Genomic DNA, 15,792 nt, shown 5'->3' on the forward strand with positions numbered 1-15,792 from the left:
GCAGAAATCTACATTTTCTGTTTTTTCTTTTACTTACACATGCGATTCATATATTGTGAATTATTTTGTGTGTTTATATATAGCTGTTTATTGCTTGATGTTTTGTTAATTTATAAACACGTCGCAAATCATATTTGGATTCACATTATGCATAAAATCTTTGCACCCTAACTGGCAGTAAACTAAATTTAGTTTTAAACATAATTTGCATTATTTTTTAATAAATCAAAATTTTAATTTGAGGTAATAGATTTAATAAACAGTGGATTTGTATTAATAACTCATATGCCATAAAGTTCTCTAAGAACTATGTTGTTTGCAGTAGCAACATAAAGGAAAGCGATGTAAAGTTGAAAAGAGACAACAATTTTTGATGTACAAGTTATTAACAATTAAAGGCAATGCCAAATAAATGGCTTTTTCGCCCATATTGACTCTGTTTTTGAGCATTTTTTGCAGTTTTCTAGAAATTTGTTCCAGATCAAAGCAGGATAAAAAACTGAATCCTGCTCCTTCATGTTTGGTTCTGATTCTGTGGATGCAGAGTGGACTTCAACCAGAAGACCTGAGTACTCAGGGTATTTTTTTAAATGTCTTGTATATTTATCGACTGAAGTTTTTATCCATTTTGCTTTACAAAATACCTCAAGCACAGTTAGATTAGAAGAAGAACTCATGTAAAAAGCAGCTTTCAAGTGCTGCTTTGTTAAATTTAAACCAATTTAAGTCAGTCTAAGATGGACTGGGCTATTGTAAAACATAAATATGTTTTGATATACAGTAGATATAATTGTAGAACTGACTCTACTTCCATGGCACTGCACATTCAACTATAATAAATAAAGTTTTAAATTCAGTAGATAATTTTTTACCCCTCCTTTCATTGAAAATGATCCTGCAGGGAAAACGAGCAGAAATCTGCTCCACTGCTCCTCGACAGACTGGCTGTGTGGAAGAGGTCAGGGCTGGTGGTTATTTCTGGAGTGTATATCAGCAAGCATCCCCCTCCTGTATGTGGTGCTTGAGACTGACGTGGCAAGTGTCGAATACACAGGAGGATGACAGTCACCAACACTCACACGCTGAACCCCCCAACCCTCCACCCCACGCTGCATTTCAGTATTAGCAATGAAAGGGTGGGGTGATCTGGAGAACGATCACAGAGAGTGTCTGATACCTCCACAGTGTGAGGAACTGAGGAAGAAGAGAACAGACTTCCCACACACATTCATAGACACCCGGACCGCGGTTTGGGAGCAGAGATGGTGGCAGAGGAGATCCTGGTCTGTCTCTCAGGAGGAGCTCCATGGGGGTTCAGGCTGCAAGGAGGAGCGGAGCAGCAAAAGCCTCTACAGGTGGCAAAGGTACAGTAGTCAAAAAACCAATATGTAAAAAACAGCTGAATATCTGGCAAGTTTAATGTGCTGAGCTGGTTTTGTGATGTTTCTCACTGTTATTAATTAACATTGTTACAATAATTATAAAATAAATGAAGAAAACATTATTTACAATATTTCTCCACCTCTTCAATTATGTAACAGCAACATATCAACTGAAGCATGTTTAAGTTTGTTTGTCTCTCTCTCTCTCTCTCTCTCTCTCCCTCTCTCTCTCTCTCTCTCTCTCTCTCTCTCTCTCTCTCTCTCTCTCTCTCTCTCTCTCTCTCTATCTATCTATCTATCTATCTATCTATCTATCTATCTATCTATCTATCTATCTATCAATAATCTGGATTCACATTGCTCAAAAAGTGCAATGTTCTGCTGCAGATTAGCTTTTATCCTGCCTCATTTTTCACGCAGCAGTGTTTGGCCAAGGTCCAGTTTAATTTAAACTTCAGCTGTTGTACAATTGTGTTTCTGGGCCAGGGAACTGCTGGAGCACAGCTTTGTGAGGAGGGTCATGTTGCCTATACAGATGGAGAGAAGAATCAAAAATGCAAAAAGACACTTTTTCAAAGAAGGCACTCTTTCATAAATAGCTTCAGCCTGAATCTTTTCAAAGTCTTTCACTTTTTTCTTGTATATTTTGCATCAGATTTGTGGACACAGAATTTGTCTCCTTTCTGGTTTGATTGAAATGTAAAATAGAAATTCATCTAGCAGCTTGCAAAGTAGGCCTGTCACAATTACATGTTTTGCTGGACGATAAATTGTCCCAGAACTTAATGCGATAAAAGATAATATTGTTGTGTGGAGAACATTTTCAAGTAATATTACTATATTACTTGAAAATGTTCTCCACACAACAATATTATAGTAATTATCGCAATATTATAGTAATAGCGCAAATAACACATTTTCAGAGATCAATATACTTTAAATTTTAATGAACATTTAAACACTGGAACTGAGATATATATTAAATATCCAAAATAAAGAAAGAAAACGACATAAACAAGAAATAAAATAAATAATAAAGTCTGTAAACAAAACTATCTTTCAACAAAAGGGATAGTTGAGACCAAAACACCGGACTGAAGACTTTTATTCGGTTTTTGATAAAAAGAGAGAAAAACGATAAATCAAGCAAATGAAAATTATTGAGTTTCTTTTAATTTATCATGTGATTAATTGATTTATTGTGACAGGCCTATTGCAAAGTCTTGATATCCGTTTCATTAATTCATTCATAAACATTTGAAGATTGAACAAAACGACTGAGCAAAACTAATATGTATATAAACTCCTGAATTTGAGGGAAGTAGCAAAAAATCTTTCTAAATTTAATTCCTACAAGTTATTTTGTCAATCCTAATTCTGATTTACAACAGGCAAAGTTTAGTTTGATTTACTGTAACATCAGATTTTATTCGGTCTTAGCATCATATCTAAATTGTAGCCAACAAGATTTATTTCAGGTCCATTATCTACCACTTTACACTTAAGTAAAATATGCAAATTATTCAGATCAAAATTACCACTGAGTACCACTAAAGAGTGCCAAAGCTTGAGAGTCATTGATCTAATGAGCAAAGTTATCCTGGAAGCAGGAGACTGACCTCACCGAACCCGATGACAAAAGCTGACCAATCACTTGTGAGATCTCCAAACTTCTTAAATTTAGACAGATTAGCTCTGAAACCAAATTTATCTGTGCAGCCGCTATTTTCAGGCTGACAAAATCACCTTAATTTGAAGTGAGATCTGTGTGTTTCCTCTTGCTGTGTGTGTTATGTGTGGTCAGGCATACCTCAGATAAGCCCGGCTGAGAACGGAGCTCAAACGGATCAGAATAGCTCGTTTGAGAGCAGCTGGAATCTGAGGATGGAAAAAACCAGACCTCTTGTTCTCACACACCCCTACAGACTTAAACACACAGACTCACACACACTTAAGCTTTTTATTTTGACATTATTCACTTTTGAGAGTGAAGTGTTTCCTTTCACAATAGAACCCGTCTCTCTCTGCTCTCTGTCTAGGAATGTTTTGGATTTTTTTGAGTCAGTTCTTATTTTGGAAATGTGGGCGGGGCATATGGAGAGTGACAGACACACCCCCCTTGCTGCACGCAGCTGTTCAAATTCCCATTTTTATGATGCGTGCTCGTACATTTGCCTTTAAAACCTCTAAAACCAAATGGAAAAACTGGGCCAAGAGGGAACCTTCTCAGGATGGAAAACAGTTCAAGTGGGTGCTTGAATGATCAACATTTTCACTTTCAGCTGCCATGATAAGGTGTGTGTTTTAGTGTGTGTGTGAGTGCGAGGGAACAGATGGGACGACCTTATCGCCTACTTTTAGCTCCAAGTGTGACAGGAATGCTCACCATCTCATCTAAACCCACTATCACCCCCACACCACCTCTAGAAACGTACTTCCTGAGGGTTCGATGACATCATCGACCTCAAGCTGCCGCTTATGATAAAACTGATCAATAGATTCAATCATTTTCTTTCAGCTCCTGGCTTTTAGGCTTATTGTTTTTGTGACAAAAATCTAACTCACATCAATACCATAATCACTATGGTTTTTTAAAAAAAACAATCTCAGTGACAAAGTGCTATCAAAATGGATTCTTCCCAGGAAGATTGGAGGCTCTCATTTTCTCATGCATCTCTTGTCAAATGACAATTTTGAAAGGTTAATGTTTTGTCATCACCGATAAAGAGGAAGTGTGCATCCATTAGGACAATGTGACAATGTATATGTCACATGTTCAAATACCTGTTCATATTGCGGCACTTAGTGATGGAAGATTGTTTAGAAATGGTCAGATTGGGTGTATTTAGGCACCAATATAAGCAAAGAACTGATTTGTATTGATAAAAGAGTTGAGCCAAATAGGGAAGCTCTTTATTTATTTATTTATTTGTAGTTCAAACATCCAGTTTTCAGTCCTCAACTGAGACTGTGCAAAGCTGCTAGACCTTCCCCTTCTCCTTATTTAAAGGACTGAGCTAATGTTAAGTTCCTAAGTAGCATGTCTCCTACATAAATCCACCTCGAGGTTTTTCAGGCTGCTTCTGCCAGTAGAAGACCTCTCTAAATACCAAAAGCCATTCCAGAGACTGCAGTAAATTTTTTTCTTTCTTTAGGTACGCAAGCGCAGCAAAGCCTGCCGAGCCGGACTGAAGGAGCAAGACGAGCTGATTGCCATTGGTGACCAGATGTGTGCAGATCTCACACATGCTCAGGCCATGAGCCTAGTAGATAAAGAGACTTCCACACTGACCCTAAAAGTTAGAAGGTCAGAACATGGACACAGTTATTTTAATTTATACAGGTAAACAATGAAACCAAGTTTTGCCTTGATATTTGTTTTATTCCAGGAACCTCTCTGGATTTCTCTCTCTACCTTGTTCTGCTTGCTCCATTTCACCTCAATCGTCCATGAGGGTTGTGTCTTCTCCTGCCACCCTCCTGAACAACAGTTCCTCCTTTCTCTCGCCCACTGAGTTATCCAGAGGCATTACTTCCCCCCCCGACAGCGAGGCGTACTACGGTGAAACAGACAGCGACGCAGACACACATTCACAAACGAACCGACGACGCCAACGGCGAACATCTCCTCATGCTCGCTCACCTTCGCGTTACGACAATCAAGAAGAGGAGACTTCTGAGATGAGCGGGTAAGAGAAGAACCAGAAGAGAAACTCCAAGACCTTTACTATTAACAGCACTGCAAAAACACAAAATCATACCAAGCCGGTCTAGTTTCCGGAGAAAATATTGCAGTACCCTTGAAATAAGACAAAACTAACTTACAAGTAACTTGTTTGAGCTTTACATCATGTTATGTCATTTCCTTATTAAAAACATACCTGGAGTGTTTATTTGATTCTTTCATGCATGTTTGAGAAATCCTTTAATCTCCATGGCAACCATTCAGCTGTGCAAAACACCTGGGTGGACAAAGCCCCGCCTTCTAGGCACAGCTCCTCCTCTGAGTTGTGATTTCCAAGATTTTGAACTTCTGTCTCACAGAGCAGACAGGACTTTCTTAAAGACACAGAAGCCAAATTTTAAGGCCTTGATTTACAAAGTCATATTTAAAACATACAATGTTTCTATAGCAACGGAAGGTAACATAGTTACTTGATTGTGCTATAAAAAGATTCTACTTAGCTTGAAAACACATAATAATGTCCCTTTAAGTAATTAATTCCCTAATATTGATGAAAAGTATTAGCTGGAAGTGAAATAATCTGTCACTGTAACAAGACACTTTAACTTATAATATGGAAAAAAATGTCTTGTTTATATTACAGAATAAATGAATTAAAATAAGCTCCAACATATTACAGAAAAGTTACTTTTTGAGTTAATTTTATCTTAAATCAAGTGTACTAAGATTGTTCCACTACAAACTATACCAACGATGCTAGGTAAGATTTTGTGTTTTTGCAGTGTGAGCCATGACACATTGTGAAATAACGTTCTGCATCTGTGTTTGATCCAAGGTATGAAAGTGCTACAGACGCAGGAGTTACGACCCAGTGGCATGCTCAGGGTCTCACCAGTGTCCCTCGCAGAGACTTTATCTACCTGCCCGACCCAGAGGAGAGATACACATCCGCTCACACCCTGACCCCTCGCACCCTCACCCCGACCCCTGATCAGGGCCCGGTGGATGCAGAGGGAGAGGGGGACAGCGGCTTCCAGGAGACAGGGGGCTACATTACACCAGCCTGCCCTCCTTTGGTGTCTCCTGAACGGGCCAAAGAAGCCTTGAAGTTGGGCTCCGGTCATCATCTGGTGCCCATGGTGGGACCGCAGCTCAGCCCGGTGAACGACGAACTCTCCACCAGCTACATGGACAAAGCTAGACAGGCCAGTGAGTATTATCCTAACACAATTTGCTTTGCACAAAATAAACCTGTTTTTGGTCTATTTTAGATTTTGTGAAGATTTTACTCGATACAGAACATAGAAATGTTAAAACCAGGACGTCCAGGAAATTTGGAAACATAGAAAATATGATTTAAGTATCTTCTTCATCAGGATAAAACATGACTAAAGGTTTCATACTTCCATCTGTTATTTTAGTTTATTTAGTACAAATAAAGTACAGATCAATTAAGATAATAATAATAATGATAACAGTGCAGGAAGATGCAAAAGGCTTATTTAAAATTATCTGTCTGTCCGTCCGTCTGTCCGCAATAAAATAACCCAATACTCTTTAATGTTGCTGCTCCAGTCCTTCTGCTCCTCTGCTCTGCAGATCCTAAAATACAGTATGATTTTCTCCATCCTGGTAATAATTTATTTTCCAATAATATTGCCCTCAACATTTCATTTTATTTATTTAATTTCCCTGGAGTTTTTGTTCTGCTTCAGTTTTCTTGAGCTTTATCTCTGAGTTTGTTCAGAACAACATGTTTAGGATGTTACTATTCAACTGTAACAGGAGAAAATAACATCAGATAGACCACATTACAAAGAAAGTCCAAAAGACAAACATAACATTGTGGTTTTAAATCTTTTGTTAGATCGCCCTCCAGTGGCCATTGCCTATTCTTATCCGATCGTTTATATTTGCATGTTGGAGCAATGAAGTGAGATACACCAGACACCAGCAGAGGGATTTTCCAAGTTCCCCCCTCATCCTCTCCTGGAAGTATTCTGGATATTTGCCTCGGTGGCTGTATTTATAGCTGCTGAAGCTTTCTGAATAAGAGAGCAGAGCCCTGATTTATAGACCAGCTTAATGTGTATATATGTGGACAGTGTGTGAATAACTGCTTGTGTGCACATAAATAGAGATATAAATGTGTTTCTGTTCATTTAAATCAATTCAGAAGAGCTGATGTAGAGTGATTATTTGCATTTTATTCTATTTAATGTGAAATTCTAGTTGTCTCAGAGTTCAGGGTAGGCAATACAATTATAGGGAAGTGATGATGAAATTCCCCAAAAGGATGACATGTGAATATTAAAAGAGAAAATAAGTGCACCCCGCCTCTCGCACTATGGCCCTGAATCAAGATTTGTAGCATTTTTTATAATCTTTTTTTACAGACATGACTTTCCAACTATATTTATTGTATGTAAATATCTTTTTGGCTTAATTATTTTTGGGTTTGGCATGCCAATTGTCAATTTTCTATTTTTAAGGGTGCAGACTGAAGAGCATGCAAATGGTTATAAAGATTAGGTATTACAGATTAAATATATTTTTTTGTATAGGGTGGATGCTCATGTTTATATGAATACCAACATTGGCAACACTGCTGCCAATTGCCAAGTCAATTGTGACACCATGTAGAACAAAGAACCAAAGATGATGATGATTATAATTACAATAATATGATTCAGATTATCGTGTATTAAATCAGACATTGTAAAATAATTAGAATTACGACACATTTCCAGTGTTAGAAGGCAAAATAATCCTATTAACAAAATGCAATACCAACAATACAACAACTGCTACTAATATAAGTAATATAATAACACTACTACTACTAATAATAATAATAATACTTGTTTTTGGTTGTTGTGTTTTATTTTGGATATTAAAACTGTCTTTCAGTTCCAATGTTATTCCAAAATTAAAGTTTACTGCTCTTTGTTCGAGCAAACTTGCAATATTATGCCATAATGTATTACTTGAAAATGGTCTGAAAAGAACAAAATTATTGTTTATTGTAATAATTTCTGGGACAATTAATTGTCCAGCAAAGTTTGTTATTGTGACAGCGTGTCTGTGATGGACTGGTGACCAGGTGTCCAGGGTGTACCTGCCACTCAAATGGGTATTTGAACAGGATGAACATAATATTTAAAGTTGTTTCAGTTTTTTTTTGCTTCATTTTGCTGATCTTTCAGCAAAATGATGCAGTAGCAATAGAGCTTTTAATTCTGACAAGCTTTCTCAAGACTGGAACTTTTTTGTTGAGGATCATCAGCAGAAGTGTTTTCAATTCATAAATATTTTTGCTGAACTTCTTCTTGAACCTGTGAAGTGTTATTTCCACCTTCTTGGTTTGAAACATAATTTCATCCGAGCTGACAGCTGATTAAACTGAATAACTATGCACTGACTGAGTTCCTGTTCCTGGAGGGAATGCTGCTGCAATGAACGATCTGTCATCGGGTGCGAGAGCCCAAAGACGTGAATAACTTTAATGCAGGCTGAGGGCTTTACTACAGGACAAACGGTGGCAGTGCCACCAGAGATCTGCCCTTTCTCGTGTTACAAACACACACAGCGACTTTGGATCCGAGATCATTGACTCTGTTGTTGCAGAGTTTTGCGTCTTTGTGTACAACAGCAATGACTTACTGCTAACCTTTCGGCGATACGCTACGTGTCACACAGTCATATATACACAGTGATCTAAACATGTGGTGAGGGGTCTCCCGCTCTTTGTGTGTGTGTTTAGGACAGAAAGCAGACAGGTGTTTGAAGCCTGTCAGACAGGAATAGAGGGTTGACATCATGTGTTGCTTTGGGTTGCTGAAAACAGACAAAGGTCTTTACATGGGCTGAGCTCTCAGAACAGGAGACAGTGACTAAACAGGTCTCCACTCAGAGCTGATTTGGACTCTGTTGGGGTGTGTGTGGGAGGGTCCGAGGGACACACACTCACACACTTAGTGGTGAAATGAGGGACCTCACATCTCCTTTAGGTTCAGACAAAGGTGGACTCAGGGTTCCACGCACTGTTTACGCAGGTAAGACTCATTATACCCTTGACTGACTTTCTTTTGGAGGCGAAATTTTGATTATTTAAAAAAAAGAAATGTTTGTTGTTGTAATCTGTGAAGATTCTGTGATCTAATAAGCTTCTACCAAAACGATGTAGGAGCAACATTTCCACCTTCTTGGTTTGAATCATAATTTCAACCGAGCTGACTGATATCTTTTTAAAAATTCACTGCGAACAAACAATGCAGATGTTATTAACTTTTGTAATTATTTCAGTCCTCTTGTTAGATTGATTATTGGGATTAGTGTGGATGATGTTAAAGTGTCAACACCAGTTTCCAGCGCCATTTATTACAAGGACACAATTATTTTTGTTATTATATTTTGGAAATTCATAATTTTCCCCTGCAGTGACAGGAATCAAGTACTGACCTACATCAAACGGTTTGCTGTCACGGTAAAGATAATGATCATATTTATTTTACAATTAGCTGGTCTAATAAATCAATGTATCATATGTTGACGGAGAGCTAAACTGCTTTCAAGCGGGAACAGGGGAAAAGTATTTGCCTCTGTACATTTTTAAATTATTTTGATTTTTGTCTGTCTTCACTGCAAAGACAAAATCTTACCAAGTGTTTTTGCTCTAGTTTCTACTGCAAATATTCTAGCCCACTTGAAATAAGACAAGACTAACTTATAAGTAACTTTTTTAGCAAGATATCAGAGCTTGTTTTAGGTCAACAATAACTTAATATTAATTTAAAAAGTACTAGTTCCAGTGGCAAAATTTTCCTCTTATTGCAACACATTTTTTCCCGTTTCATAAGGGAAATAATCTGCTAATGGAACTTGTACTTTTTCTTAGTTTTGTCCTATTTAAAGTGTACTTAGATATGCGTACTTGAAACTAGACCATAAAATACTTGGTAAGATTTTGTGTTTTGCAGTGCTAATGTTTTACATCGTCAAGCAAATATAAATAATGAAGATAACCTGAGTAAAAACAAAATGCTGCTTTCAAATGATGGGCTCATTGTTTAACCTTTTAAGGTCGACGCCCGCCCTGTGGCGGGCATGAGGTCATGTTTCTGTGTGTGTTTTTTGCTCCAATGTGATAATAAATTTTGTCAAAATGAAACAAACACTGTAAAATCACAAAGTTTAGGATGTTCTGAAAATAATGATACCAAACAAGGTAAGGTAAATAGTTTTTATGGTGAAAATATAAGGGTATATTCAAAATTAGACCAAAACGGCCATTTAGACCCAAGACTCCAAAGGGTTAAGAGACAAAAGCTGGTTAATTGAGTGAAAAAGTATTTTTCCCTTAAACCTAATGTGTTGTTCTGCTGTTTTTGTGCTGAATGTTTAATAATTCAGACACATTGAGGCCTTTTTCATCACAAATGGCCCGTTTAAAGTTAAGCCATGACATCTTAATTAAATTAACTTTCAGACTTTGACTAGACCAATCCAAAGCCTTCATTTTGTTTACGTTTTTTTTGACTGGTTCACTTCAGATGACTGTCTTGCTGAATAAACTAAGGGCTCTATGAATGGCCAGACATTATTTTGCAGGATTCTTCCTCAAAATGCTTAAATTAATGAAAAATTAATGGTTCTGTCAATTACGCCAAATTAGTAGCCAGAGGTGGGAAGTAACCACTTTTACTCAATTACATTTACTTTTTGGAAAAGTCACTTTTGGGAGTAGCTTAACTATATTGAGAAATGTTACTATGAAGAAATAGGCCTGCAGAGCCTCAGATGTTATTCAGATTTTTTGTGATCTCTCTGATGAGGGTTGGGTTTGTCCTTTGGAGTAATTCTTATAGGACTGGGAAGGTTCACACCTGTTCCATCACTTCTTCATTAGTGAATAATGAATTTCACTGTGGTTCCCTTTTGTCTGAACGCCTCAGAAATGACTTGTAACTCTTTCCAGACTTTTAGATGTCAGTAACGTAAGATCTTATCTGTCCTGGAATTTCTTTGAAACATATTTTTGTTTTATTTTTGGCCTCCTTAATGTTGTCAGAAAAGTTCTTTTCAAATCCTTTCTTATTTCTAAAGGTCATATAGTAAACAAAACAAAGAAGTCAGTAGCATTTTCACATAAATCTAGCATTTTTTCCCTTAATAAATGAAGTTTTCATTTAAAAAGGTTATCTTTGTCTGATATTAAGATTTGATTGATGATCTAAAAGATTTCAGTATGACATAAAAACAAATATTATGAGAGGGGGCAACATATTTCTGTACCCCTGCATGTCTTTCAGTGATGTGTCACTCAAAACATACACATGGTCCAGACCAGGCAAAACAGTGAAATATCTAAAACTGCCTTTGACTGTGTTGGAATTTATTTTAAAAAAAAAGAAAAAAGATTGTAATTCTGTAATTTCAAAGGACGGCACATTTTCTGAAGTCTACATTTAGAAAAGTCTTTCTACTCTGTCTTAAAACTTAGATTTATCCGTCCTTCAACATGTTCCCAAAACTAATTTACTGATTATCCAAACACGAGAGGAATATGTAAGCATATGGACACAATTTGGGAAGCAGATAGATTGTGATCTAATCTTCCCAGAGTGTGACTCAACATTGGAGAGCAGCAGGAATTGTTTGTTCTAAATCCACAACACGCTCTCCTGTCAGTCACTGCGAATGCTCATCCCAGCTCCTAGCTGTGATGATACTGACTGAATCAGCCGCCACCAGCAGGTAGAGAGAACTATCACACTGTTTTGCTTCCTTTATTTGTTGCCCACTCCTTGTTTTGTATTAATCAGAACTCCCATTACTGCTTCTCCCCTGCGTTTCTGCTCATTTCAGCAGATTTATTTTCGTCTCTCGCTTATTTTTCGCTTCCTGTCTTGCAGAGTTGCAGCGCGGAGAGAGCGTGGTGGAGAAACAGGTGAAAGAAGCCCGCACTAAATGCCGCTCTATTGCATCTTTGCTGACTGATGCTCCCAACCCCAATTCGAAAGGGGTTCTTATGTTCAAGAAACGGCGGCAAAGAGCCAAGAAATACACACTGACCTGCTTTGGGAAGGCTGAAGGAGTCAGAGGAGGTGAAACAGAAGGGGAAACAGGAGGGGAGACAGAAGAGGAAGGAGGAGGAAGTTCAGTTTTAAGTGGCTCTGAGGTTGAGGAAGAAGGATTGTCTGCGTCTTTTGACCCTACGTGGGATTCAGGTTATCTTGACCTGCTAGACAGGAGAAGCTCTGCCTGCCCGTCAACCACACCAACTACCCCGACAACACCAAGCGCCAACCACAGCGCAGAGGTGGACCACTCAGCTCATCTAACACCAGGACGTTTACCTTCTGTAAATCAAAGCTTAGGGTTGGACATCTCGGGTTTGGAGAGTTCAGGCAGCGACAGCTTCACAAAACAACCCATCAGTAACCAAATGTCTCCTCCAGCTGTGGCTTTGACCAACGGGGGTTCAGTTTCCGTAAGCCAGGCGAGTGTCGTTCTGAGCCCACCCTCGGAGACACCCATACAAAGTCAAAATGGGCTCCACAATAACTCTAATAACACAGCCCACTCTGATTTTGGTCCAAGCCCCAGCATGGACTCAATCAGTAACTCCAGTTTTAATCTTAATCCCGGCTTTCTGAACCGCACTGCACGGCCCTTCACCCCAGGCTCAACCCCAAATCGTGCGTCTGTGACCTCTGTGATGTTTCGACCTCCCCAGCCCAAACCCACACCGCTAACTATGGCTCCCAAGTCCGTTTCAGCAGTGTCCACCATGACAATCCCACCAACCCAACCTCCTCCAGGGCCAGATGCAAGAAGAGCCGTGTCCAGCACCTCTCTGTACATCCCTCCAAGAAATAACAACAGTAACTCTTCCCCTTCGCTATACTCTCCTCCGTCAGCTCTTTCTTCGTCTTTCTCTCAGCCTCCTTCAACATTTTCCTCTCTTCCTGCAGAACATGCTCCTTCCTCAACCCCATTTTCACCGTCTACAGATCAGTTTTCTCCGATACACCCATCAATTGCTAAACCTTACCTTTGTTCTCCTGCTCCTACTAATCCACCTCCACACATCTCGTCTTTGAATACATCTTCTGAGTTAGCTAAGGACTCATTCCATGCACCTCCTCTCCCTCAGCCATCTACATCTCCGTCTGTCCACCCAATAATCAATGTAACCGATGCAGCTTCCCCAACAGGGCCTCCCCAAGCACCTGTCAATGACTCAATGGCCACAAGAGAGCAACGCATTTCTGTCCCAGCCACTCGCACCGGCATTCTTCATGATGCACGCCGTCGTAGCAACAAGAAGCCAATGTTCAGCGCACTGCAAAGCAAAGATGTTTCTCCAAATCCAGACTTGCTGTCGATGGTGCAGAACATGGATGATCGTTACGTGGGAAGAAGCCCAAATGCTGAGTCTGGACTAGCACAGAGTGGGGAAGCGGGCCATGAGTCAGGGCCTGAGGAGGACTGGCTGAGACTTGGTGCAGAAGCTTGTAACTTCATGCAGGCGCAGCGAGGACCAAAGCCCCCTGCTGTGGCTCCTAAACCACAGACCCCCCAGGTTTTGCAGCTTGCTGGAAAAGGAGGTCAGCTCTTTGCCCGCAGACAGAACCGGATGGATCGGTATGTTGTTGAGCGTTCTCCATCTGTTGCTGCTGCACCTTACTCTCCTGCTCAGACCAGGGAGCCCTCACCCACACCTTCCCTTCCTGCCGCATGGAAGTACTCACCTAACATTCGCGCCCCACCTCCGATCAACTACAACCCCCTACTGTCTCCGTCCTGCCCTCCGAAGGCCCAGAGGAAACCCGAGGTAGCAAAGTTAGGGACAAACAGACCCAAAGGGCACAAGGCAGGCATCAAACCTGTTGACATAATGAGTCACCAGCCGTACCAGCTTAACTCCTCCCTGTTCAGCTATGGAGGTGGAGTTCCCCAGGATCCTTCCAATGCTAATCAACAGAGAGGTGGTCCTCAAAAGACAGCGCGGGTCTACGAGGTAAAGAGGTTCTCAACACCCCCGCCCACTGCCACAGGACCCACACCAAAAGTTATTGTACCTCGATCAGCCACAACACTTGGAGAACCACTAAGGTACTCTGATGAGTTTACCCCTCCCACTGCTGGAGCAATGCCCCATGAACCCCACCAGACTCCACCACAGCCTTTTCAGCCTCAGTGGGCCTCCTCCCCTTTGCCTCCTGCCCCCACTGCTCTTCTTCCTCAGCTCCCAACCTTCTCCTCACCTCTGGTTTCAACCCCACCTCCGCAGGCCAACAGGAGTTTCAAGAGCGCCCCAGATCTAAGTCCTATGAGTCCCAGTAATGCCTCTTACCAGTCACCCAGTGGCTCCCAGCCTCCTAGGGTCCCCAGACCTCGGTTCAGCACTTCTAACTTGGGCCTGCAACCTTGCATATGGCGGCCTGGATCCACCACACACCAAACAGATCCTCATCTGGACATGAGAAATAAAAACTGTGGGGAAATGGAGAAATAATTTAAAATCTAGAATCTGAAATCACAGCATTTGTTTGCTTTGAATTCACATGTATCACATTTAATTAATTTCCCAGTTCATGTTTGACTCTTCTGGTGAAAATTTGTTTAATGGTGACCTATTATGCTTCCTTGAACAGGTTACAAGACATGTTCATTACATAAAATCATTCTTATATATGAGAACGAACCGTCTTTTAAAAAGGTTTGTTTTCCAGACACCAAAAAATTATTTATTTTTGTCCAGAAATTGGCTGGGTGGATTTTTTAAGCACTTGGACTGTTTTTAGAAACGGAAGTGCAAAACCATACAGAATGTGAATTTTTCATAATATGTTCCCTTTAAAAAACAAACACTGCTCAACAATAGAAATCATTGATGTTTGTTAGAGAAATCTGAAGCAAAGTTTTATAAATAACATGCAGAATGATTTGAGTTTAATGACTAAAAAGTGTAATAGAGGACGTGTAATGGTGGGTATGATTTAAGAGAGAGGTGGTAGAAAAAGGGAAAAGATGTACAGAAAGCAGAGATAAGAAATGTTCCAAAAATTCTGATTGGTTGCTTACCTTCACAATCTTCAACATCCAACCTGTTGCTATCACACAATAGCACATTTAAATAAATTCTCGTATAGTCAATATTAAATATTATAGATAGCTTAAAGTATATAAGTTGGATCCTTGATCTTTGTGTGCTTTGTTGTAGCAGAAACCCTCTTGCTGCACCTGGTTGTTGATATAGAACATGAAATACAGTATATAAGTACAACATGTCTGTTTAGCTGTGATTCTTTTTCACAGAAACATGAGGTTGAATAAAAATAGACATGACTCACCTCAGCTGTCACTCTGTCTCTCCTTGTGTCAACACCCACCCCCACACTGACCTGCAGTACACCAAACCCATTCGTTTCTCAATTATAGCCGCATTTTATGACTCTTTTGTAGATCAATTTAAACTGACTCTTTGCTCATAAGTATAGTCTAGGCATTAAGAAACTATCTTAATCGTCTCCCAACTTTTACCACATGGAGGCGCTGTAGGATTTGTCACCAAAGTATGTTGCACTATTACAGTTTAATATTTCCTAACATGTTTTGCTTCAGATTTTACAGTCTCAGATGATCACAACTCTACAGCTATGGTTATTTTCCTATCTTAGTTTATTTTCTTTAGTTCTACATGCATCTATCTAGACT

The 15,792-nt window shown here is 39.6% G+C and overlaps 1 protein-coding gene across 1 annotated transcript; it reads left to right on the forward strand.

Moving 5' to 3' along the window:
* The first annotated feature begins 1,094 nt into the window (after positions 1 to 1,094).
* Positions 1,095 to 15,432, forward strand: LOC102226964 (synaptopodin 2-like protein). The gene is made up of 5 exons (XM_023341443.1): positions 1,095 to 1,364; positions 4,538 to 4,689; positions 4,772 to 5,071; positions 5,903 to 6,276; positions 11,982 to 15,432. The coding sequence occupies exons 1-5, from the start codon at positions 1,263 to 1,265 to the stop codon at positions 14,588 to 14,590; spliced, it is 3,537 nt and encodes a 1,178-aa protein (XP_023197211.1). The 5' UTR covers positions 1,095 to 1,262; the 3' UTR covers positions 14,591 to 15,432.
* The last annotated feature ends 360 nt before the right edge of the window (positions 15,433 to 15,792 follow it).

The sequence above is a fragment of the Xiphophorus maculatus genome, chromosome 10, assembly GCF_002775205.1.
Source record: "Xiphophorus maculatus strain JP 163 A chromosome 10, X_maculatus-5.0-male, whole genome shotgun sequence".
Lineage (NCBI taxonomy): Eukaryota > Metazoa > Chordata > Actinopteri > Cyprinodontiformes > Poeciliidae > Xiphophorus > Xiphophorus maculatus.

What these genes read in the sequence shown, in the direction of transcription:
- LOC102226964 (XM_023341443.1), top strand. Translation starts at nt 1,263, where the DNA reads ATGGTGGCAGAGGAGATCCTGGTCTGTCTCTCAGGAGGAGCTCCATGG. An exon ending in AGCCTCTACAGGTGGCAAAG is followed by an intron (nt 1,365 to 4,537) that starts GTACAGTAGTCA and finishes TTCTTTCTTTAG; the next exon opens with GTACGCAAGCGCAGCAAAGC. An exon ending in CTGACCCTAAAAGTTAGAAG is followed by an intron (nt 4,690 to 4,771) that starts GTCAGAACATGG and finishes GTTTTATTCCAG; the next exon opens with GAACCTCTCTGGATTTCTCT.